Consider the following 26,713-nt stretch of genomic DNA (forward strand, 5'->3'; position numbering starts at 1 on the left):
ATTTCTGAAATAAAGATGACCAAAAAGTAGTTAGCTTGAGTATGTTAGTTGTCAACTGTTGCTCTAATATGTTACCAGAAACCTGGTGACTTAAACCACACGAACACATTATCTTGTAGCTCTGTAGGCCAGAGCTCTGACACAGACCGCACTGGGCTAAACTCTGGAGGCTCTAGGGAAGACTGTTCTCTTGCCTTTTCTGGCTTTCAGAGGCCACCCCCAATCCCTGGGTCATGGCTCCTTCCGCCATCTTCAGAGCCAGAAATGTTGTATCTCTCTGTTCTGTATTTCACACTTCCCTTTGGCCTTGACATTCTTCCATTTCCCTCGTCCCCTTTTTTAAGGACCTAGAGAACCCAGAATAACCTTCCTATTTCCAGGTCCGATTAGTACCTTAATCCCACCTGCAAACTTATTCTTCTTTGCCATTCAACCCAATGTATCCACAGGTTCTGGAGATTAGGACATAGAGACGGTGGGGATAGGGCGGCATGATTCTAAACACATGTAAAACACATGTAAATAAATACACCACAGCTGAATGTTTTGTAATAGTTCAGTAATTGTCATTCAGTTGCCTTAATCTATAGAATTCATCTTTTCTACCCAAATAAAACAGATTGGACCGGCCAGATGCAACAGTAACCAAAAAAACATAAAGCGATATAAAACAAATTGTACAACATTACAAAGTAGTGATTATTTGTGTATGTGTTCATATATGGATATATAAAATTATACAATGTATACACACGTGTTTGCGTATACACACACACACAAACACACACATGACTTTACAGTTAATCAAGTGGTTCTAGAAAAATCAATATACCATAAAGATTCCGGGGAAGATAATGCTTCTAAAATAAGGCCACACTTATGAAGATCCAAAATCAGTCAAAGACAAGGTTCCTAACGAGAACATCAAGGTTAGAGACAAAGTCTTTCCTGTTAGTCCTTTTTCCCTTATCTTCTCAATTTTTTCCTGTTGTACTGCCCAAATTTGCCGTCCTTGTGCCCTGAAAAGCCTGCCACATGTGAAATGACCAGAGCCCATATGAACAAGGTCAAACCACCAACCCACAAATATTAGTGAGGCTGGTCTGGAGGAAATTGCTGGGATACAAAGGAACGCCATTCACGCAGCTCTGTGTCCAGCGCGCCTGTCACTCCAGAGAAGAAGGTCCTCAGCCTTTCGGGGGCTGCAACGCTACCTTTGGTTTTCCCACTGGACTTTCCTTGAAAGTGTGCCCGCTGTCATTGGCGAGAGCTGGTGCCCAGTCCACACCAGACTTAAAAGACGGGAACGTGGTAGTGGCGGTCATTCTCCGTCAGCAGGGAGATCTCTGGCCACTCCCTGGGCGGCAAGTCTGGGTAGCAGACCTCGAAGTCTCTGCAGTTAAACTTGAACAGTCTGAACACTTTGATCTTTATTTCAAGGGAGTGTCCAAGAATAAACATATCGATCTGCAGAAGAGAGGAAAAAGAGGTCACAGACACACATCTCCAACTCCCGTCCCCCGGCAGAGGAGGGAGCGCGTTCTCCTGCAGCTTAGGGAGGAATGAGTAATGTGCTTACTTACATCCACGCATGAACCACCGAGCCACAGTCAGGAATACACGTCCGCGACGTGGAAGGCAGGGGAGGCAGGGGGAGGCAGGGGAACATCTTTGTAGACTAGCGTGAAAAAGTTACAGGGAAAAGCTGTTTGGGGGAGTGGGGGAACAACTACTAAAAATAAAGGAATGCTCAGAAGAAAAAAAGTCACTTTTTCCAACTAGTTTTATATCAATTTTGATAAGAATGAAATTTTGATAAGAATGGAATTTTGTACATTGCCTAAGAGAACAAAGCAAGACAAAACCTCTTTACAATGGGGATAAGAAAGTATTCTCTGGATGGAAAGTTTTCTTTTCTTTTTTTTTTTTTTAAAGATTGTATTCATTTATTTATCTGAGCATGCGTGCATGAGCAAGGAGAGAAGCACAGGGAGAGAGGGACAAGCGGGCTTCACACCAAGTATAGAGCCTGGCGCAGGGCTGGATTTCACAACCCCAAGATCATGACCTGAGCCAATATCAGGAGTCGGGTGCTTAACCAACTGAGCCACCCAGGCGCCCCTGGACTTAACATTTTTCAATAAATTTTTTAAGTTCAAGTTCATTTATTGTTTTTAGTAATCTCCACACCCAATGTGTGGCATGAACTCATGACCCTGAGATCAAGAGTTGCATGCTTTTTCAACTAAGCCTGCCAGGCGCCCCTAAGATTTTTCAATAATGTCTATTTATCTTCAGCAAGTAACTAAATGCTTTCCCAAACTTGATCTCATTTTCCAACAGGACTTCCTCCTGGTTCAACTCTGTTGTGGGAGAACCTGCCACCATCTGGGAGGCATAGTGAAAGTGAGAAAGGCTTCCCACCCTGGGGTTCTCTGGTCACGGCTGGGAAGACACAGTGAACAGCATGGAGCCATGAGGCTTATTCCTCTTCTTTTCCTTCATTTTTTTTTTAGGATTTTTATTTATTTATTTGACAGAGATCACAGGCTGGGGTGGGCGGGGGGGTGGGGGGAGCAGTCTCCCTGCTGAGCAGAGAGCCTGAGTCGGCGCTCGATCCCAGGACCCTGAGATCATGACCTGAGCCAAAGGCAGAGGCTTAACCCACTGAGCCACCCAGGCGCCTCTCTTTTCCTTCTTTTTAAGGGTCAGTGATATCAACCCATTACCTCTTTGCAGTGGGCTTTCTCACTGCTGATAGGAAATTCCAGACGCCTGTGCGTTCAGGGATGGCCAGTATCGTCCTGAATCAAACACACAGGGTTCTTCGGCCCCCATTACCTGCTCCAGTCCACACGTGTCGCCCACAGGGTTCAGGTGGTTCATCATGAAGCTTAAAGGGTCAGCTGATGTTTCCCTTGCAAACAGGAGTTGAAAAAGACTGGGAATGACCTTGTTGGTCTTCATCTGTTCATAAACTTCAGTGACTTGATAGAGCATGATAAATTTTAAAGCTTCATACAGTTTATATTCCAGAAGAACATCAGAGAAAAGGATGTTGCACATACTTCCTCTCTTGTGGTAATCTTTAATTCCACTAAATTCAGCCCACTGAAAATACAGATGTGAAAGGGAAATTAACCGGGGAAAGGTGAATTCCTACACCATGGCATCATTTTTAAAGTACTTATAAAAATAAACCAAAGATTAATAGAGGGGAACTTGAACTTCTCATTTTATAGCTTTTGACCCTGATTTTTTGTTAACCACAAGTATGTGTTACATTTACGATCACAAACCAGTTTAAATGAAACATTTTTCAAAAAAAGCACTGTCAAGTTCGTAAAATGCCAAGCAAGTGAGTTTCCTGACAGCATCAGATAGTTGGGTCACACAGAAGAGAATCCAAGATAAACAGTACTAACTAGTACTCTTTACCACTCACTTGCCAAGCACGAATTAAAACACTCCGCAGACATGAACTCACTGACGCCTCACCATAACTGTAGAGGGGGCATACGATCTACATATCAGTTTTACAGACCAGGAAACTGTGGCACAGAAATGCTATGGTTTTCTACCAGAGAGGTTCATTTCAACAATCCAAAATCTGTGTCTATTAAAAGGCAAGAAAAACTCTTATTTCAAATTATAGCATCTGTGTTATCCCCAAAGTATTAATAGGGCATCACAGAAGCGCATTTTTGAGTGCCCTGCCTGGACCGTGCACCCCATCTTTCGAGGGGAAACAGGGACGTGAGTGTTAAAGTTTCCCAGAGAGCCCACAAAGGCCTCCTTAACCCATAATGGCCTCATTGCCACGTACAACATGGCTCGTTCATTACTTGGAAGGTGAAAGAAGAACAGGAAACCGATCTCCACTTCCTAGAAGAGATGCTCCTGGCCATGTGTTCCCCTTACGTGGCATCGAGTGACATGCCTGACAGGGAAGGGTCACTACACCTGGGGGGGGGGGGGAGCTTTCATTCCTAGTCTTTTCCTCCCCCGGGACACTCACCTGTGTTTTCAATAATTCCACACATTTACGTAATTTTCCGAACACGTTGGAACCTGTATACTTCTCAGGACCAAAACTGTACTGCTGGATCCAATTACAACCTTGTGAAAAGAGCAGTTTTTCAGGAAGCTTGAAAAGGAAGTAGATGCCAGCCATGATTAGTACCTCAACATTTATGGCCCACGATTCAGAATACGTCACGGTGTATGATCTTATCTCCCTTAGCAATCTCCGTTTAAAAACACGATGACAACAGTTAAATAAAAGCATATCGTTCCTTCTTTTCGATTTGTGGATTATAAAATTTGGATCAGATTATTAATTTATAATTTTACAACTGATGAAAACGTACATGAAGATTGTGTCTATGGAAACAATCTTTCTGCATAAAACACTTCCTAAACTGCCTAGTTATATCCCTTTAGAAATGATTTTTCCCCAAACAATGCTAGAACACCACGGTTCATCAGGGGGCACGTGGACTTTAGGACAAGGCGCTGGGGTCCAATCCATGCACTGTCACTCACTAGCTGAGAGACTGCTCAACCGGGCCAGATCACTTACTCTCTTGGCCTCACCCTCCACCATAGATCAAGGACAATGCCACCCACTTTACAGGACCCTTGTTGGGATTAAATGAGATTACAGAATACATAAGACTCTGATCAGTTACGGGATCTAATCCATTTTCCCACCCCGCTGAGATTGGGGAGCCCAGAGGCTTGGTTTTAGTCTCTGTCCTCAGCAGGAAGCAGGCCTAGCCCACCATGCACAGTTGACAAGTACTTGCTAGATAAAAATGAAACTAATAAAAACAAGTGTAATTTTAAAAATGGTAAGGAAATAGACCATATATAGTTACATATATTCATATACTTTATATTTCCTAGCTCCTCTGTCCTTAAATGTACGTCCTAGATTAAACACCCTACATTCGAAATAAAAATTCAGGTTGTTCGTCAAGAGTGTTCTGCCTTTGAAAGAAAGCAAGGAAAAAAGGAAGGAACGAAGGAACGACGGACGTACTACCTTATACTCTTAAAATGAAAGAAAAACAAATAGGGCACAGACTGGGAGAAAATATTTGCAAATCACATATCTGATAAAGCACTTGTACTCAGAATATATACAGAACTCTCGGGGCACCTGGGTGGCTCAGTCATTAAGCGTCTGCCTTCAGCTCAGGTCATAATCCCAGGGGTCCTGGGATTGAGCCCTGCCTCCAGCTCTCTGCTCAGTGGGAAGCCTGCTTCTCCCTCTCCCACTCCCCCTGGTTCTGTTCCCTCTCTGGCTGGCTGTCTCTGTCAAATAAATAATTTAAAAAAATTTTTTTAAAGAACTCTCAAAATTCAGTCTGTAATAAGAGAAAATAAAAAAATAATTTTAAAATAAAGTAAAAAAATAAAAAATAAAATTAATAAAAATGTGCAAAAGACTTCAATAGATACTTCTGCAAGAAGATAACATGGAAAGACATTCATCCTTCCACACTAGAGGAATGCCAACTAAAAGCACAGTGATACCAGTGAATGCCTATCGGAATGGCTAAAAATAACACCAAATCGATCCTGATTAGAATGTGGAACAACTGGAACTCTTACACTTTACTGGTGGAAATGCAAAATGGCAGAGCCACACTGGAAAACAGATGGCAGGTTCTTGTGAACTTAGACTTACACCTACCACATGACCCAACAACGTCTCTCTCAGGCATTTGCTGAAAAGGACAAAATCCTGTATGGAGATATTTATAACAGCTTTAGTCATAGTTGCCAAAAACTGGAAATAATCCAAATGTCCCTCAAGTGATGAATGGTCAAACAAAGGGTGACATACTTATGTCAAGGAATAGCACTCAACAGTAAAGAGGAATGAACTACAAGTTCACGTGGCCTGGATGGACGGCAGTGCATTCTGCTAAGTGAAAGAAGTCAGAGCCAAAAGGCTACATGCTGGATAGTTCCACGTGTTGGACATTCTGGAAAGGGCAAAAACGATAAGGAATGTAAGACCTATCAATGGTGCCCCCTGGGCTAGAGGTGAGAGAAGGGCTGACTATTAAGGCATGGGCGGGGGTATCTCTGGTGCGCTCTATGGGTTTGTCAAAACTCGAGTAAGTGGAGAGTAAAAAAGGGAATTTTAGTAGACCACCTTGCTTATGAAGAAACATGGCGACATTAAAAAGAAACAACACTGAGTAGGACAGCCTCTCTGAGATGGACGGGGTATATGGGGCCTTTGAAGGCTCCTTCAATCTCAGGACGCACAGAGCCACCCATGGAAGACCCAGCCACCTGCCCAGCAATGCTTATCGATCCGCCGTTCCCCCTTGTTTCTGGTGTGCAGATGTACCTTCACGATGTCTTTCTCTTTCATCCAGGACGGAAAGGAGAGGCCCTGGCTGAAGACCTGGAACAGCACTGACCTCAGCGCGTCATAGTTGTCTCTCCTCACTTGTCGGACACATTTAATGTGATGCCGCCAAAACAGCTCCTCGTAAGCCTGTCCGCACAAAAAGAAGTTGGTTTTCAACCCCTCTGGATAAGAGAATCAACAAAATGAATTCACTGTACCGTCAGTGGGGCATGGCTCCCCAATAAACTGGACGACAGAAATGAAAACAATTTCAAATTATGAATGCGACCATGTGTCATTTTAAAGGGACTTCTCTGTGTATTGAGTCCATGTCCTGCTCTTTCAGTCGGTGAATTCCTGGAAGCCCAGGGCCAGGGAATATCACTTAGGGGAGATGATGGCTTCAACTGGAACACAGTGAAACAAAAGTACTAGATACGTTTGTGACCACGCTAAAGAGTACTGGAAACAAAACTCTCTTGCTGCTGGCAAGGCTGGATGCCACCATTGAGAGGAGCTACCTGGCCTGGTCCAATGGGCAATTCTAAAAATTCTCAAAATCTTTTACATCCAGGTAAGGAAGAGTCCCCTGCACGTGGAGATGGGCCATAGGCCTGGGAGGGGGGCAGGGGAGAAGCTGAAAAGAGTGCCACCTTCACACTGCCTGAAATTACAGCCTCATTTATGTCCTCCTCCAGGTTCTCAGAGGCCCTTGCTCTGGGTGACAGCCCAAAGCCACCGTGTGGCCGCAGCTTGACTCCACCATGAGTCACAATTGCTCCTGGTGGCACATCGGGCATTAGCGGATCTCTGGGCTCCATAAGGCAGAGTGGAATGTTTGTTTCCCGATTTTTCCACATGCATTCTGCCTCGTCCGGGACCCGTAGCCACACACACACCTTCCTCATCAGCTTGGCACGTGGCGTCTCTCCTTTCCACTCTCTCGCGCAGTAACTGAGCAGATCAACCTCAGCCTCGACGCTGAGGTTCCCTGGACCAAATCAAACAGAAAAGGGAGTTGAGTTTCCCTTTCCTCGCCCTTCTCAAACCCTCTCTGCACCTCAGAGGTAAGAAAACATCTGAAAATACTTACTTTTGAATTTTCTCTGCAGATAGCCAATCCACCTGAAGGATGAAAGAAATGGCAATGTCAAATATCTACTTGGAAGAGCAACAGTCTGTTTGTAAACCAGAAGCTGATCCGACCACCTACCATTTCAGCCAGTGCCCTAAATCACAGTGCATCCTCCTGCAGTAGCAAAGGGCAGCCACCAGACAAGCCGCTGCCAACATCACTGACCCCTTCGCTAGTCTCCACACGGTACCCAAAGCCTGGCTGGTGGCTAGCATCCAGGAGTGAACCTGGTCACTTCCTAGAAAAAATAAAAAATAAAAAATCACAATTACACAAGTACGATTTAAGGGGGGAAAACGTATTGGCTAATTTTACCCGCAAAGTATCTATCATTGATGACATGAACGGTTTTTATTTTTTAATTTATTTTATAAAGATTTTGCTTATTTATTTGTCAGAGAGAGAGCACAAGCAGGGGGAGCAGCAGGCAGAGAATCAGGCTTTCCACTGAGCAAGGAGTCCGATGCAGGACTCGATCCCAGGACCCTGGCATCATGACCTGTGCCAAAGGCAGATGCTGCACCGACCGAGCCATCCAGGCGCCCCCAATCACGTAAACAGTTTTTGAAATACTCAAAAATTCAATCTGAAAGTGAAAGAAACCCCCGGTTCTCTGATAATCAACGTTCTATGTAAGAATATCTTTGTTCCACAGAATTTACAAGGGAGAACCATGAAGAGGATCACTTTCAGAATCCCCGTTCAAAAGCTGCCTCCCCTATACCCTGGCTGTGTGACCGCAGGAAACCCAACTTCTCTCCTCTGAATTGTCTTGACTGTGATATTGACCTCACTGGGGCAAGACGGAACGAGATGATTTCAGAACCAGCACGGTACGCCCGGGCACTGTGCAGCGCATCTGCTGAAGCCAAGAGTGGTTCTGGGAATTCTGCTTGACGCCGGGAGCCTCGAGCGATGCTACCACCAGGCGCTTCTGCCCACTCGGATATTCTTAAATCCTTATGAGCAATTACAGATGGCGCCACCATCACACACACACCATGAGTGACCCAAACGGCAGGCTGGACATCATTCCAGGAAGCGGACCCCTTAGAAGAGCAGTGAGGTGGGGACAGGTGGCTGTGCCTGGTATGCGTTCCCAGTCCTGACGCGACCAGGGAAAATGAATGGGCCAGAGAGCTCCAGCTGAGTACTCAGAGGATTTTTCTACGTGCAGCAGATTCCCAATTGCATTATGCTGGGGCATTTAAAATACTGAAGTGCAGATGAGGAAGAGAACTTTTGAAGAGTGGCCCAGCCTCCTAGGGTTCACTGTGAAATCATTCCCTCTGCACAAGGTTCAGTAAAATTCTAGTGATTAATAGGAAAAGCCTCAGCAATCCAGGATCTATAATTGAAGCATTTTTTTTTTTTAAAAAGTCGGTTCTACACCCAATGTGGGACTGGAACTCGTGACCCAGAGATCAAGAATCATGTGCTCCACAGCCTGAGATAGCCACGTTCCCCAATTTTAGCATTTTTGATCATATGGGTATTTGATATACATTTAAGCTCTGATAAGGAAAGAATTTACCAGAGAATAAAGAAATAAAGTTACCAAAAAAGAAAAAAGGAACTAAAGGTACCAGTAACTAAGAATAGATACACTTACAAAGGACTTAAAAGGGCATTTTCAAAAGCAGGTACTCATCTGTTTAGAACAATTTATTTGCTGTTCACTATATATTTACGCCTGCCTAAATATTTGGTAAAACTTTTTGGGAGTTGTTTAAAAATGTAACGCTATACTGCCTTTACATCAATAATTTAGATGTTTGTTAATTCAGAGTGATTTCCCAACTGCGAAAATTCTGACATAGGCAAATACTTTTAGTAAATCTTTAAACTCAGCAAACACTAGAATTTTGTCTAGATGATACATAATTTCTTTTAATGTATTTATAAACATTTTCTCAAAAAATGGAGTATTATACATGATTTTATAGTTTGTTTTTTCTCTTCATACAAAGTAGATGTCTTTTCATATCACTACATAGAGATCTACATTTTTTTAGAAAACACCTAATATTTCAGTCTGAAGACAGACCATCATATGTGTACAGTCACTGCCTTACTGATTAATCATTTGGATCATTTTCCATTTCTCACTCTTGCAAACATCGCCGAGACAGACAGTCTCCTCCAACAGTCCTTGTGGGCCCATGGGGGCTTTTAGGATAATTTCAAGAAGAGGAAATTCTGGACCAAGGGAAGTGAACGTTTTTAGTTTTGACAGATATTGCCAAAGTGCTTCCCAAAACAAACCGTCGGTCAACACCCCCACCAGTCCGAGCGCCCGCGCTGTCCCTCTACCCCGGTCCTGGGCCCCGGTTGTGATTTCTCTCTGGAGTCTGCCCTTCCGCAGGAACACAGACATGTTTCTTCTTCTGGGAAAAGCCTGGGGACAATCTGCCTGCTTGCCGCCGGCCGGTGCTCATTGTTGCGTGGGCTGGGAGGGCCTGACGTCACCGAGGTGGTTGTCCTTGTCCAGCTGCTGCCCCCCCATGGGGCACACTGCTCTCATTTATCACTCTAAGAAACCCCTGGCATCCTTTGGGGCCTACCTGGTCCCTTAGGGCTCTGGACTTGAGACCCCCCACACACACCAGGTCCCTCTCCTGAGCATGAGCCTCTCTGGCAGCTGCCCGGGGCCTCCACGGGATCCCCTACAGATGACGGCGCGCCTGACCCCCACGCACACGGACAGCACACTTCCCTGGCCACTATCGGGAAAGTAAACTCCACTCCAGCCCAAAAAAGGCAGAGAGGATCACCTTATCAGGAAAACACAAAACAGAACAAAACAAAACAGGTGAGGGCTCCCTACTCTTCTCCCGTGCGGAGCTAGAACACAAGCTTACCCTCCCGGCCTCTTTTGGTCTAGTGGCTTAACCCAGGAAGGGCCAGGGAGAGCCATCGTGGGGGCTGGGGTGGGCATCGGGGAGCAGCCTGGGGGGACCCCTGAAGCCCCACGGGAGTGGCTGCAGCTCAGACAACCCTGAGGTGTTCACGCAAGACACGATGACATTACGAGGGCCCGGCTTCTTTATCTAAGGAGAGGAACTGCAGTGTGTTGGGTTTTTCTTTTTTAAGATTTTATTTATTCATTTGAGAGAAAGAGCATAAGCAGGGGGAGAGGGAGAAGCAGACTCCCTGCTGAGCAGGGAGCCCGATGCGGGCTCGATCCCAGGGCCTGAGATCACGACCGAAGCCGAAGGCAGACGCTTGACGACTGAGCCACCCGGGCATCCCGGAAGCGTGGTGTTCCAGTAGGAAGAGGTACGGCTTCGCTGGTCATTAGAATAGCTGCAGTCTGAGTTTTGCTACAGGCCTGGGCCGTGCTAGGGATTCACTCCATCCCGCTCTTGCAGGCCTTCCTCCGCCCCGGCTGCACGCCAGCCCTGCTCATGCCCTGGTGCCTTCACATCCCTGACCCTCAGTTTCTCAGCCTGGGGATGGCCACGGAGCCTGGCACCCCGGGAGTGCAGCCCGCACGGGAACGGAGCCGTTGTGAGCGGGGTGGAAATGTTAGGCAAGCGCTGAGCATGCCTTCTGGCAAACCCTGAGACCCCAAGTCCCTGTCCCTTATCATTTGTTTTGCTATCAGTCCAACCAGCCTTCTTCTGCAGATGAGGAAGCCGCTGGGAGAGAAAGACTGAATACGAAAGCTGTAAGGCTGGGATTCAAAGCCCCGGCAGCGTGGTGCCCGAGTGACCCGAGACCTTGGCTCTCCTGCCCATGCATTATGCCCCTGAACAGTCTTCAAATTAGCTTTGCTACAGCAAGAGGGATTCAGACTCTTTAAAAAGAGACTTAAAAATCCATCAGTTACCGGATTACAACTCAAAGGCAGCAGCCACAGATGAGGACGCCACAGACGAGGACACCACACACGAGGGCCCCACGGAATGCTACCATCATCACGACTTGGGGGATCTCACGGTCAAATCTCATTTCCCCAAACACAGCAGAGAGGGGATAAAACCTCCCACGTCAGGACCTTCACTTCCCCCCGACCCTGTCCACCAGCCTGGCAGTGACCTGCCTAGCCTCCCCTCCCCTGTGCACGGAGACCCGGGCTGGGACGACACTGACCCCGACAAGCACCGGGAAAAGAGAACTGGTCCCACTGCCAGGGATTCTGTCATTCATCCTAATACAAACAGGGACAAGGACAAGAAACACGGGGGGCCGCAGGTTTGGCAATGAAACGTCTCCAGGAAGTGGGGGCCGCAAGGAGGGCGGAGAACAGAAGCCAGGCTGGAATTAGGGATTCGGTCGTCGCCCATCTTTGTCAAGAGGGAAAAAAACGAAACTTCGAAACTTCGTTTCAGTACTTTTGGAATGACCCACCTGGGTGGTGGTCCTGTTGGAAAGCGGATTAACTAGGTCTCACAGCACAAGGACAGGCAAGAGAGCCCAGGCCGCAGCGGGGAAACGTTGCTCCAGAGTGGGTCGGACCCTGGAGGAATGATAGCACCGGAGCCCGGCGAGGTCAACAGCACGGCTATCAGAAAGCCCGATCTCACCTGCCGCCACCCGAACTATATATGGCGACGACTCCGCCACGAGAAGTGGAAAAAAAAAAAAAAGGCTTTTTTTTTTGTGGTAAAAGTCTACTTAGAGTTTTCTCCATTCTCTAAAATGTACCAAAGCTGAAATAATTCAAACATTCAAACAGGAAACCAAAAAAAAAAAAAAAAAAAAAAAAAAACAAAACACACACACACACACACAAAACAAAAAACACCCTGAAAACAAAACCAAAAGACACTGCGACTCCGGAAACGTAGTGAATGCGCAGCCGGCAGTCCCACCTGGGAGCCCTGGGCTCCTTCTCATGGAAACTCCTCGGTGTCTCCTTCGCCCCCAACACTTCCAGGGGTGTCCCGGGCCGGAACAGCCCATCCCTTCCGGCCTCCACTTCTCTCTCAATCTGACTCACCGCACAGCAGCCCGTGACCCCTTCTCCCTACACACGTCTGTCTACACCGCCGGCTGCATCTGGCTGATGACTTTCTCCTGAAGCACATCAGACACTCCCCAGTGGACCAAGGACAGGGGAACATTAGGCCTGGGCCAAAAGACGTAAAAGAGAACGTAATGTAGATATCTAAGCAGAGGCGGTGAAGAAATACATGCAGTGAAATCATCTTGTTAAGGAAACTTAAGGTAAAAGATGCCAAACTGAATTTAGTGACAACAACAGCTCTGGCCTCTGCGTCCATCCTGTGTTGCGGTTAATCAGCAGGATCTGGGAGACAGAGTGAGTGCCCCAGAGAGACTGACTGACAGATCAGGAAGCCGAGGGACCCGTGGGAAAGGTCCCGGGACAGTCACACACTCTCTGTGGCCAGAGGGCTGAAGGGCTAGGGGCGGCTGTGACCAAGCGAGGGACACAGACATTTCAGAGGTAAACTTCTCACACTCTTCTGAGCTGAGTCCTGGAACACTGCCCCCTTCGATAAAGTGGCTGTGGCTTTCGGGTTGTTCTCAGCAAGGGCGGGAAGCGAGGCAGAGAAGTGCGATCGGAAGCCAAACAGTGCAGCAGACACAGGAGGGTCTGGGGGGCCTTCCCCCCCAACCACGCCCTGCACGGTTGTACCTGCCTCTGGGCTGGCAGGAAGTGAAGTGGAAAGATGTCTGCCCTGTCCTCAAGGAACTCGTGGACGGACGGCACGATGCTCTCCTGCAGGGAAGGCTACTGGTCGGCTTGTCCAGACCCACCGGGCCGGGCCGGCACTTGTCAGGCTCAGCACACGCCGGTATGAGGCAGGCGGTCTCTCTGCAGGGACGCAGAATGGCACAAGGCCCCGGGCGCCTTGTGGCTCAGTTGGTGAAGCGTCTGCCTTCCGCTCAGGTCATGATCCCAGGGTCCTGGGATCGAGTCCCATGGCAGGCTCCCTGCTCAGTGGGGAGTCTGCTTCCCCCTCTCCCTCCCCCTCCCTCTACCTCCCTTCTTTATCCTTTCTCTCTCGAATAAATGAATAAAATCTTAAAAGAAAACAACAACAACAACCCAAGGCCCTCTGCACTGGACGCCGGCGTGGCAGGCAGACCACCATCCCCAGGGGGTCACCTCTCTCAGAGCGTAGTTCTGAGAAACCCAGAGGCTCGAGAATCAAGCGCACGTTGGTCTAAACAAGAGAAATAAAGAGTAAGCGAGCAGCACGACAAATGTGCAGAGCGACTCCGAGAGGCCGCCGGGGCTCTAAGCGACGCGGCGCATGGGGGAGACTGGAGAGGAGCGTCAGCACGGCGGTGTGAAGGCCTGGGTTTAAACGGTCTTGGTTCTCGAACATTCACGGGTTAGCTGTTTGTTTTTATATCAGTTATGGAGGAAATGTTCCGGAAAGAAAAGAAGTCCTCAGCAAGTCTTGGAAATGTGGGGTCCGAAGTCTTTGTGTGCTTTTGTGTCTCAGGTATTAATCTGCTCCATTAAGAAAGGCCAGCCTTCCACTTCGCAAAGGACCACAACCAAAGAGTGCAAGACCGGCACCACTGGGGCAGAGAGCCACCAAGCAGAGGGTTTTTATCCCGAAAGTCATGACCAGTAAGACAGTCAGCTGTCGTCCTGTCAGGTAAGCCGCTCAGGCTTCTAGAACAACCTGTGCAGGACTGGGCATGCTGTACCCCAGGCTCCTGCTCAACCTCGTGTCAGGAAGGACGGCAACAAACCGCTCCTTGACAAACACTGGATTGTGCGTGTGCGTGTGTAATAATGGCAGAGGTCGGGGTTTTTTCATTTACTGGGCACAAGTTTCGGGGTGTTAACTGCAGCCCATGACTTTAAAAAATAAGTATGATTTTCTAATCTTGGGTCAGGGATTTTGAAAACCCCCAACTCTAAAAACACAAGAGCTGCGGGTGGGCTAGGCTTCCAGGTCCTAGCAAGCTGGACCGCCTTCTCTGGGCAATCTCAGCGCTCCAGAATCACCTTGCCAGCCTGGCAGGCTGCCTGGCCCAGAAGAGACCAGTGACTCGGCAGGACGAGCCCAGGACTCTGTCTTTACTTTGCCATAGTCTATCTGCAGGACCTCAGCCAAATCACTTAGCTTCGGGGATCCCAAAACGTCTCCCCAGCGGAGAAGACCATCCGTGGATAACAGAGGGTTAGAACGAAATTACACCCACGCCACGAAAGGGTGCTTGCCAGGCCAGGGCCCGGGGCAAAGAGAAACTCCCCGGCTGAGTCCCCACTGCCATCTCCCCTCCACCTCCGGGGGTGGGGACTCACTCCCACATGTGGGTGACCATTTCCTTTTCAGGACTATTACTCTCTTTACTGATCCAAGTCTATTATTAGTCTAGGAACACAGAGTAAGCTCCTCCTGAGAGCTGAGCCGTGGGCCAAGGGCTGAAGCCACCACTGCGAGCCCTTGTCCTGTGTTTGGGGCACGACCGAGGCAAAGCCCCAAAGAAACAGCTCCAGCGGCAGATGTGACCTCGGCCAGCAAGAGGCAGAGTGGAGGCCCAGGACATCCGCAAGGCAAGGGAGGCAAGGGAAGCAAGGGAAGGCGGGCCAGGCTCAGAGCGGCGGGGCCTGCAGATCCTGTTGAAGATGCTGATGCTTCCTGAAGATCAGGGGAGGGTCCTGAGCAAGAGGCCGCAGTGGAGGGATCTGTAAGCACGGCCTGAGAGGGTATTGCTTAGAGTCCGGAGGAACCTGTGGGATCGCCCTTCTACACGACAACTTTTAAGTCTTTCATGGAATCACATAATGCTTTGGGTGAAGGGGCTGGGGTTCCATTCGCTCGCCAAGGTCCAATGTGCACCAGCCCCTGAGAGGAGAGAGTCCCTCCACCCCGGCGCTCCAGGTGGTGAGGCATCTCTGTGACGGTGTCCCCTGCCGGCCAGAAAGTACCTCTGAGGGGAAAAGCGAATCTTGAGTCACCACGGACCTGGGCATGTGACGGGCTGTCACTTGTACGCTTCATCTCCGGGGCGGAGAACCTGAAGCCCGGAGAACATCAAGTAGAAGTCTGAACTTGAACCAACACATTCTGACTCAAGGTCAATGCCCTTCCTGTTAGCCTCAGAGCCACCTTCCCGGAGCCATTCTCTCCCAAGAGTTCAGAGCAATCACGAGCACGCCCAAAAAGGCGGCCATCGTCTCCACCTCGCCCGCTTCTCCTCTCGGTTAAACATTCCCATCGCCTCAACCAGTCCTCATATGACAGTCTTGGGGGGGGTCCTCTTCATCATCTGGGTTACTCTCCTCTGAACCCACTCCACGCTTAGCGTGAGGCCACAGGACAGAACACAATGTCCTGAGTGTGACCCACCCCGGAGACAATGCGAACCCTCGACCGCTCCTTCATTCCTGGTCAGGGTCAGCAAGCTTTCCGTAGAGGGTCAGGGAGTGAGTATATTAGGCTCCCGGCCACCTGCTTCTGTCACAAGTTCTCCAGTCGTCCCTGACGAAGAGTGGCCATGAGAGCGTATGCAGGGGGGCTGTGTTCCGAGAAAACTTATTTACAGACACCGATGTCTGAATGTTATGTAAGTTTCCCATGTGAGGACATGGTATTCTTTTGATTTTTCTTTCTTTCCCCAACCATTAAAACCCAGAGCTGACACGCAGCCCGGCTAAATGTCACGTTCCGGGATCTGGTTCCCTGCCCGCCAGGACTTGGGGGGCGCACACTCAACTCGTAGACCTCTAAAGATCAAGCCTGTCTTCCACCTCCCAGTACAAATCATTTGTGAAATGGGACCGGGAGAGAACTAAAGGTACACTCAGACGACCCACTCTTCATTCCTGCCCTGCGATGGTTTTTCCATCCATCAGACCCGCTTGGGCTCGGTCACCACTGGTTACTGATCCCCCAACTAGCTTCCCTTCCCCAAACCATTGTCCACTCTGCAGCCAGTGGTGTCTTTTTCTTTGTTTGTGTGGGACTTGTGGCTTTCTTACATCCCATGGATGTGCCATCTCCTGCTGAAGAATCTTTCTGGCTTTTTTTCTTATTATTATTTCTGATTTTCTTTTTTTTTTTTTTAAGGTTTGTATTTATTTATTTGACAGAGAGAGAAAGGAAGCACAAGCAGGGGGAGCAGGAGGCAGATGGAGAGGGAGAAGCAGGCTCCCTCTGCAGTAAGGAGCCCAATGTGGGGCTCGAACCCAGGACCCTGGGATCATGACCTACTGATAAGCCACCCAGGCGCTTCTGGTTTCTTACTTGTCGGAACGACTCGACTCCTAGCAGCTGGTGAAGTGAGTGGGAAAGGCTTCTAAACAAGGTGTAGAGTGGTAATGGTGCCTCACTTCCTAGCTCCATCCTAGCCAGAAGCCACAGAGGGCCAGTTCTTCTGGAACCAGGAACCAGCCGCATCCCATAACCCACAACATCTAGGAACCCACTGAGAAGTGGAGATGGGCCTGCCCATGAGGGCGGCACAAAGCGGGGCCTCCCTGGGCTCCAGGCGTCTTCCTCCCCTCCCCGCTCACCCATCCCTGCCCCTCTACGTGGTCCTTTAGCTCTGCTCTCCGGGAAAAGAAACCAGTGGCTTCCAACGCTATAGACACGGCGCGCAGGGCCTCTGGACCAGCAACATCGTTGCCCAGCGGGTGCTCGGGAACACAGGTCCGCACACCCCGCGCAAGCAGCGTCTGTGTTCGGCAAGGTCCCCAGCCACCGGGCCCAGCCACCCGCTCGCACGCCATGCCTGCGGGCCACTGGGATGCAGCCCATCTCCCCGCCGCAGCCCCTGCGTTTCCGGACTGACTGGTTGGTCCCCAACGCATGCCAGTGCACCACCAACGCCGAGACGGGCCACCGTGAGTACTCGGCCGTGTCATCATCTCAAATAACGTATTCTCTCAGGCCAAGTGATTTCCGAAGTTCCTCGCAGGAGGAAGCAGGCCCGCTGAAGTCTCAGTGGCCGTGCGATCCCGCCACGGGGACCGCTGCCTGCGGTTTGCGCCTCCTTCCCTCGGGCAGGAGGAGGGCGACGGGTCCCAGCCACCGTGTTTCCGCAGGCCGGGCTCTGCCTGTCTGCGAAGGGACTTGGCTGAAATTCTCACTAAAGACATCCAACGGCTCCTCTGGCCTCCAGCAAGGGTGACCGACAAATCCTGGCCTGCCTGGGACGCTTGCGTTTCAGCATTAAAAGTTCCACGTCCCAGGACAATCTCGTGCCAGACAGGCCGATGGCGGTCCCTCCAGAGCCCCACGCGGCCCGACCCGGTTCTTCCCTCTTCACTCGCCGCTGCCTCTTGCTCAAGAGGCCGGGCTGTGGGCTGCTCCCTCAGCGCCCACACGGCCTTCTCGCCTGCCTCCCTGGCCCGGGCTCCCGCTTCCGCCTGTAACACCCTCCGTCTCCTCAGTCTCCAGCTGTCAGGGTCACTGTCACTTCCTGGGGCAAAGCCTCGGACCCATCCCCCCCCGCCCCCCCCCGGGCTTGCTCAAGTCCCTGTTACTCGCTGGGCACACAGCGTCCCTTCCCTTCGCGGCACTTAGCACAGTTTACACAACCGTGTCTGTGTTTGATCAGGGCCTTTACGGTCGGTAAACGTCTTGAGGACTGGGATTGTGTCTGTTTTCGCTCCACTTTCTTGGTGCCTAGGTACAGGGCAGACGGTTAATAAATATTTGTCGAATCAGTAAAAGGAATCCACGCAATCAGGATCCAGGCTGCGTATCTCCGTGACAGACACTGGGGCTTCCCTCAGCTTCCGTTCTCTCTCCTTCCACAGAAAGAGAGTCCTGACTTCCGGCTGGGTGCGTGGCTACTGGAAAAGGCTACATTTCATCCTCCCTGGGTGCTGGGCGGAGCTGCACGAGAGAATTCTGACCAGGCAGCGTTAAGTGCACTTTTCAGGGGGCTCTGTTGAGAGGGACGCGGTCCCTGTCCTTCCTCCTCCCACCTAGCCAGAACGTGCGTGTGGTAACTGGTGTGCGGCCGCCATCTTGGGCCACGAAGCAGCAGGCCACGGAAGCCATGCATGGACGTCAAGGGGAGGAGCTGGGCCCCTCACACCGTGCGGCCCACTCCCACTGGAGAGCCACCGTGGAGCTGGAACGTGAGAGAAATAAACTTGATTCACTTATTTGGGGTCGCTCTGTCATTTGGCCATACAGAGTCCTAACTAAGAGCCTCCGCCTCGGTGGTCCCTTCTGACTGGGAACACCACACCTACGTCAGAAACAGTGAGCCACCCGCATTTTCTCTTCCCTTCATGACACCCACGTACGTACAAAGCAGGAAATGAGAATGTGAAGCGGTCGCCCAGTGGGACGGCTTCCAGGTAGAGGAATGAGCCAGCCTTCGGGCCTCCGGAACCCACAGTCTGGTCCTAGAGAGCTGAGCGCCTCTGGACCTCAGCTTCCTCTGGACAGACGCACGGAGGCCAGGCCGTCCACGGCCAGTTCCCTTCCTCCACCAAAGGCCTCTTTATGGTAACCGGTTTCTGAGTTCTCCTGGAGGAGTCATCACACTGGGGCACAAGGCCCAGGAGTTCCAGCAGTTGTGAAACACCTGAAGTTCAACTACGCTTAAAACATGACCCACAACTTGCACCACAGGAAAGACACCCCGAACACATGCAACAGTTACGTGAGGCCGTGACAAGTGCCAGCAGCGACCCTTAGAAGCCCTTAGAAGCCCACGCTGGGCTCTACAGATCTCCCGCAGCAGGGCCTCAGGGAAGCGACCAGTTTCTCAAAACAGCAAGAATTTTTTTTTTTTTTAAAGGGACAGTGGAGGGGCGCCTGGGTGGCTCAGTGGGTTAAAGCCTCTGCCTTCGGCTCAGGTCATGATCCTAGGACCCTGGGATCGAGCCCCGCATCGGGCTCTCTGCTCAGCGGGGAGCCTGCTTCCCTTCCTCTCTCTCTGCCTGCCTCTCTGCCTACTTGTGATCTCTGTCAAATAAATAATAAATAAAATCTTTAAAAATAATAATAATAAAGGGACCGTGGAGGAGGAGACTGGGAGGGAGGGAAAGGAGAACTGTGCCTTCAGAGTTACAGGCTCCAGAGTTTGAATGAATCAACCGATGAGGCAGAGATGGGAGAGTACAGCGGAATATTAAAGCATGAAGAACAAGACGGCACAGGTCAGCAGCCTTGGCTGCGCAAGTTCTAACAGTCAGCTGAGTTGAACATGTCCGCGGAATTCAGGAAATAGTTAAAAATCAAACTAGAGGGAGACACAGGTGGATAACGTAGATCTCATAAACTTTCTCTCGGTTCGAGCGGTTTCTCTCTCTACATCAGACTGCAGGGGAAGGATCGACATGCCCTTACACCGATTCCTGTGCAGAACTGAGGAACCCAGAAGTATTATATTAATAACGCCACTGGCGGGCGCCTGGGTGGCTCAGTGGGTTAAGCATCTGCCTTCAACTCAGTTTGTGGTCTCGAAGTCCTGGGATTGAGTCCCACATCAGGCTCTCTGCTCGGTGGGGAGCCTGCTTCCCCTCTCTCTCTGCCTATTGTGATCTCTTCTCTCTCTCTGTCAAATAAATAAATAAAAATCTTTTAAAAAATCATTTAAAACAATAATGCCACTGGCTACGATTGCTTTTCAAGGTAAGTGGCCAACCTGATCCTTGGCTACAAACTGAACTCCAAGTTCATTTTTAAAAATGCCAAGTGAACTGCTGAAGAGCTGACCTGTCTGCCGGCATCAGGACCGGCCAGCCCTGTACATCTAGATGGCCACTGATTACACGCGGCCCACACCGCATGGGCTTGCCGCCTCTTTCACTTCCCCTTCCTGTCAGCTGTCCTGCTTCCTCCGTGTCACTGGGACAGGCATTTCGACCTGTCCCAGTGACATGACTGGAAAGACACAGAGCACTCACTTTTTCTGTCACCCTAGAGACCTCACAGGAAAGGTGAGGTCCTCCTGGCACAGGTCCACAAACATGGCCACAAGGTACCAGGCACTGCTCTAAGCCCTAGGGAACAATTCTCTCTTAACCAGGCAAGAAGGAATTTAGTTCACTTCTCCTAAATTTGGGGGACTAAAGGCTCTGGGAACTCTCAGCCCTGGCCAAGAAGAGAGACACAAGGTGTTCAAAGACCTCTGCCTGGGGATTTCTGGAGGAACCAACTTGCAATTACATTACTTTTCTCTCGGCTAGAAGACTAACCCTAACATTCATTAAAGCCAACTACAGGGTAAGCAGAGAAAGTGCTAATACAATATTTTAAATTACTATAGATCTACAATCCAACAATCCCACATAGACTCAAGCTATCAATACCTCGCTAAATCAACAACAAAAGGCTCACTATCAAATTCTTAATTCAGAGATTCATGGAGCATGTCATTTTACATGCGATGGTTTCTAGGATTTTTTAAAATTTATCTGACATAGAGAAAGAGAGAGACAGAGAGAGCATAAGCAGGGGGAGCAGCAGACAGAGAGGGAGAAGCCCACTCTCCACTGAGCAGGGAGCCCAATGTGGGGCTCGATCCCAGGACCTCGGGATCATGACCTAAGCTAAAGGCAGACACTTAGCCGAACAAGCCACCCAGGCACCTCGGTTTCTGAGATTTTTGTTTATTACTTGAAAATCCCAGCAACAGTATTGCAAAAGTCCTTAGTCTCCTAGAAGTGAACGTAAGCATTTTATCATCCTCTTATTTTAAACACGATGCCATCTGTCTCTTCTGGCTCCAGTGACACAAGAAAGTAGTAAAATGGGGTATGACCAGAACAATAAGTGACTGGCAAAATGGACACATAAACAAAACCTTTTTTTGTTGATTTATTATGAAATAACATTTATCTGTTCTTCCATTAAGTTAATTACAAGTCAATAAACGTGTAAGCAACCTCGATTCTGAGAGCAGACTGCTTTACGTTTACTGCTCGTTTACAAGCAATGCCGAGCGGACAGGAGAAAAAGGTCAAATCCAGGGACCTGATAACTGACTCACTGCTCTCAAGATGATGCAGCGGCGGTCATAGCTACAAAGAAGCAACCACGAATGCTGGAAGTTATAGCTCGATCATGAAGACTTCCATAATCTCACTTCTTCTGTCCCCCAGACCTGTGACTTACACGGAGCAACACGGTATTAAAGTGATAACCCAGCTTGAATTGGGAAGAGCTGACATGTGGGGAGGGAACCGGGAGACGACAGTGCTCGCGGGTAGAATCCTGCTCCGAGTTTCAGGAGACAGAAGAGGTGGACAGTGAAGAATCAGTTTTGGGTGGAGCCAGGCTGCCAGTGGGCAAATCCCGGCCACGACTTACTAGCTGGGAACTTGGAGCAAATTCCGACGGAGTGGCAGTTGTGAAGAGTACCTGAGACTGTCAACGGGCTGTGTCTCCATCAAATGCCCACTGTTTTCCGTGGTGAGGACAACTGCAGTACTATAGGCAGAGGAGACAGCGCCCACCCACACCGGGAAGCCAGGTGAAAGGTCATTTTCAAGTTCGTAACTGGGCCAGTCAAGGATTTCTACTTAGCTAAGCACGTGCTACTAAACGTACATCGTGTCATTGTGTTTGGCATCGAATCCATCTCACAGAAACGTGAGAGTTTCAGAGTGGGGCAAAGAGGCTGGCACAAAACACCAACTATGGACCATTTGGTTTTATTTTTTTAATTTTTTTTTTAAAGATTTTATTTATTTATTTGACAGAGAGAGATCACGAGTAGGCAGAGAGGCAGGCAGAGAGAGAGGAGGAAGCAGGCTCCCTGCGGAGCAGAGAGCCCGATGCGGGGCTCGATCCCAGGACCCTGAGATCATGACCTGAGCCGAAGGCAGAGGCTTTAACCCACTGAGCCACCCAGGCGCCCTGGACCATTTGGTTTTAAACATTCTGTTGTGTGTGCGTTTAATTGCAGCATTGGGGTTTTGTTTGTTTGTTTTTGTTCCTAAGCCTTCAAACTTTTTCTTTTTTAAGATTCTATTTATGACAGAGAGAGATAGCAAGAAAGGGAACACAAGCATGGGGGAGCTGGAGAGGGAGAAGCAGGCTCCCCACTGAGCGGGGAGCCCGACATGGGGCTCAATCCCAGGACACGGGGACCTGAGCCGAAGCAGATGCTTAACAGCTGAGCCACCCAGATGCCCCCCAATAGATTACTTTTTCTTCAATTTTTTAAAAAAATTAACATATAATGTGTTATTAGCCTCAAACTGTCTTTTAAAGATGGAAAATATTTCTCTTTAAGGCTACAAATAGCACACAAAGAATCTCAGCTACTCACTCCTCTCCTCCTTGGCACCCACTGACCCCTGCCAGCAAACCCCCCTGCCCACCGCCCACTGTTCAGGTCCTGGAGGGCAGAGTCTTTGAAGGTGCTGATTCTAGAATAAGATCACAATTGGTCGCACCCCTTTGCAGTCCACGTTGAGGAGGGAATGTATGAGCCCCACAATCCTCATCGCTCTTCTTGCCATGGGCCAGCTGGCTACCTGGTCCTTAGCTGTTGGGTTTGCCCACTCTCCCTTTAAACACAGAAGTGCTCACCAGGCAAACTCACCCATCTCCCCCAGTGTGCTACCTAGATTGCCCAAGGGAACGGGGCAAAGAATGCATTCAGTGGATCATCTGCTTTGTACATAAAGTCATCCTTGAACGACTTTGGAATAGTGTATTCCATGATATGGAGAAACACATCTTTTAACTGGTAGAGAAGTTCACATGGGAAATCTTGTACAAGTTGTATGTGACTTGGTAGCGGTAAAATAGCGATAAAAGTAACAGTCACCTCGTGGTGTAAGGACACGATGATGATGATAGTGGTAAGTGTTTACTGTGGGCCAGTCACAGTTCTAAGCCCTGTGAATAAAGACAACACGGAATAAAGACAACAACAGAACTGAAAAATATTGGCCATGACCATGATTTTTAAACTTTCTGTTGAGCATTAGACTCTTTCCCCCAAGCAAAATTTTACTCAGAACAGCATATAAAACAAGAAAGGGTGTTGGGGGGACAAAAGGCAAAAGCAGAGCTGCTCTATGTGTGGCTGGAGGCAGCGGACCTGGCTGCTGGGTCCCCCGTTCCACCTGGGGCACTCCTGGCACCCGGGACTAGCCCCTAGGAACCATCCTGTGGTCCCGCAGCTCCTGAGGTCACAGCTGCAAACTTGCGGCCTTTTTGGTGAAGAAGCAGGGCAGAGTCTGAATGAGTCCTACCAGCTAATGACCCGGAGGCTGACCAGAGGCAAGATGAGCCAGGAAGAATGTGGGGCGCACATGCCCTCCTCAAGCGCCCGACGGCCAAAGGTATGCGGAGGACTCCGAGTTTCTCCCCCAGTGGGTGGCTCTCCCCCTGCTTCCTCTTCCCCCCACCCGGTCTTGGGGCCTCAGGGCACTGCACCAAATCATCTAGGGTGCCACTTCCCTAATATTCCAATTCTGACAGTGTCCTTCCCCTCATATTGTGCACAGATGCTTAGTTCAGAATTCTCAACATCCCAACACTTAAAAAGAGTAATAATTGGATGCCAGAAAACTCTTTTCATCCCTCCCTGCGCTGTAGGGGTGCTGTCCGGCTGCTGTCCATTTGATTTTTTACTGACAAGTATGACTTGTGAGCTGGTGCCATTATCTCAGAAGTGAACCTTGGTCTTCCTCATACCAAAAGAGGAGTAGCTAAAAATAACCTGCCCCCATCCTACCTTTGGCAAGGGCCTTAAAATTCCCCCCCCCCCCCGCCCCCAAACACCACCTGTGAAGAAGGGAAACTATGCTCCTAAGTCCTCAGAGGTTATGGGTTCTGTTTTGGAGGGAAAAAAAAAAAAAAAGTTTTCCATAACCTGATCCTTGAATCACATTTTTCCACTGCTGCACACCAACAGCAGTTCCCACAGGCAGGAAAGGAAAGAATTCTCTGGCTCACAGTGCTGGCACACCTTGAACTCGATGCATTGGAAGGAAAAATTCCTGGTCATTAGGTTAAGCCCAGAGTAGGCACCTTTCTGCCTCCCAAACCAGCTTTCTCCTGCTGAGTCCTACCTCCATTTCCAGGTTTTAGCTTTCTCTCCCAAAATAAGGCAAGGCGGGGGCGGGGGGGGGGGGGGGATCACATCATAAGAGGTTCAAATGACTACACCCTCGGGAAATATTCAGGGTACAGAAAGGTTGAAGAATGAGTTCCCTTTCCAAACTTCTGAGATTAGGAGGTAAGTCAATCATGGGATTCTAGACTGGGAGGGGCCTTATGGCCTTATGGATCTGCTAACCCCCGTGTCTTCATCCACGAGGATGAGGATATGAAAGTCCAGTATGGCTGCAGCTTCAAGCAAGGAGAGAACTCCTGTCCTGACTCCCAGAACGGCACTGTTTCCACCACACCCAACAGCTCAGGTGTGAATCAAAAGTTCCTCCTGAGACCAAGAACACCAACTAATAAGCAGCCCTGGCACCTGCCAGCTTCCCAAAAACGCTGCAACACCTCGGGCCCCAACTCTGTGAGCAGGCATGCCCCCAAAATTCACCAGCAGCAACGGGAATGTGCTCAAAATGAGAAGCTGCTCGGTCCCCCTCCCTCGGAGCTGGGGCTGCCAGCTGAGGAAGGGAAGGAAAACAGCCTCCCCTGCACCCGCGCCGCGGAGGCCTAGCCGAGCAGCCCAGATGCGGGCTGGGTGGGCGGAGCGCCCCCGCCTCGGCGCCCATCCTCGAGCGCACGACCTGTGCCATTCTGTGCTGGGGCTCCTGTGTTTGGGGACACTGTTGTTCAAAAGCCAGTTTTCTCTGTTGTTCAGCAAGTCTTGACGGCTGCGAAGGTGTGGCCCACATCCTCCACCAGCAAAGCGCGAAACCCGTCAACTCCCCCCGCCCCCCTGCAACTCCCCCGACAACAGTCAAGTTCTCAGACGGGACGCCGAGAAAGGGACACGGCCGCTCCCCGGCGGCAGGGCCCGACCCCCAGCGGCTGCCTGCGCCCGCCACCCCGTTCCAGCCCGCAAGAAGGGCTCCCTCCTCCCGGGAACCTACCCTCCCCGCCACCGAAGGTCGCTCCCAGCCACGACCCAAACAGCTCTGCCTCCGGAGGGCAGTTCTTATACATGCGGATGCGACGCGACAGTCGTCCCCGACTGCAGCCCAACCCCTGCCGGAGGTGTCTGGGGGTGCAGCCCGTTCCCCACCGTCTCCCCCTGGGGCGCCCCCGGACCTCCCAACCCTCAGCGCGCGGGCGTCGCAACCCAGAGCCACGGACGGCGCCGACCGCCCGCCGAGGAGGGAGCGCCCCGGGCTGCCCGCAGACCCCCGCCCGCTCCGCCCCGCCCCGCCGTCCCCCGGCCCGGGCCCACCTGCGGCGGGGGCACGAGGACCCTCCCGCTCCCGCGCGCGCGCCCGCGCCCCCGGGGCGCTTCTCCGCGTCGCCATGCCGGCCGCGCTGCGGACGGGCGCGGAGCCTCCCCCGTCGGTCAGTCGGACGCCGCGGCCGCCCGCCCGCGCCGGGGCTCGCTTCCCCGCGGCTGGCAGGCTCTCTAGGTGCGGGGTGGGGACCGCGGCCCGCGCTCCCGCCCCGGGAGCCCGGAGTCCGACTGACGCGCTGGGCGGCCAATGGGAGGCCGCGGCCGAGGTGGGCGGGGCCTGGGGCAGAGGGGGGCGGGGCCTCCGCGCACCGACGGGGTCCGCCGCGCCTCCGCTGCTGTGCGGGGCGTGGGAAGCTGCTCCTCGGGGATGCCTGGGAGCTCCACCTGGGCGGATCCCGCGATCTGCCTAGCACTTGACGTCGAAAGTCCCTTGAGTGGGACGCAAAGAAACTCGGTGGGTGGGATGACGAGGGAGAGGGACCCGCGTGTTTTTCCTCTCCCCCGCGAGGGTACGGAAGGGTTCCCCATCCCTGGCCGGACTTCAAGCCGCTGATGGGTCGCGGCCATGGGAGGGCGAGCCTGGATCCAGATGTAACTCCCGGCACAGGGCCTCTTCCACTAGGCTGGGCGATTTTTTTGATCTTTATTTTCCCCTAGGTCAGCAGAACCGGGTAATGCTTACTTAGAAGTCACGCACAGGGCGCCTGGGTGGCTCAGTGGGTTAAAGCCTCTGCCTTTCGCTCAGCTCATGATCCCAGGGTCCTGGGATTGAGCCCCGCATCGGGCTCTCTGCTCAGCAGGGAGCCTGCTTCCTCCTCTATCTCTTTCTGCCTGCCTCTCTGCCTACTTGTAATCTCTATCTGTCAAATAAATAAATAAAATCTTCAAAAAAAAAAAGAAGTCACGCACAGTTTGCTTTGGGAGCCGGAATCTGTGCGTTATTGACAAAATTAATCCTCTGATAA

General features: G+C 50.7%; 1 protein-coding gene across 1 annotated transcript; it reads right to left on the minus strand.

Annotated features, from left to right (window-relative positions):
• Positions 1–549: 549 nt before the first annotated feature.
• Positions 550–25,932, minus strand: OTULINL (OTU deubiquitinase with linear linkage specificity like). The gene is made up of 8 exons (XM_046000763.1): positions 25,740–25,932; positions 7,587–7,746; positions 7,467–7,498; positions 7,273–7,364; positions 6,371–6,520; positions 4,019–4,147; positions 2,842–3,111; positions 550–1,467 (listed from the first exon to the last, which is right to left on the minus strand). The coding sequence occupies exons 1-8, from the start codon at positions 25,813–25,815 to the stop codon at positions 1,294–1,296; spliced, it is 1,083 nt and encodes a 360-aa protein (XP_045856719.1). The 5' UTR covers positions 25,816–25,932; the 3' UTR covers positions 550–1,293.
• Positions 25,933–26,713: the final 781 nt, after the last annotated feature.

Source organism: Meles meles, chromosome 3, assembly GCF_922984935.1.
Source record: "Meles meles chromosome 3, mMelMel3.1 paternal haplotype, whole genome shotgun sequence".
Taxonomy (NCBI): Eukaryota; Metazoa; Chordata; class Mammalia; order Carnivora; family Mustelidae; genus Meles; species Meles meles.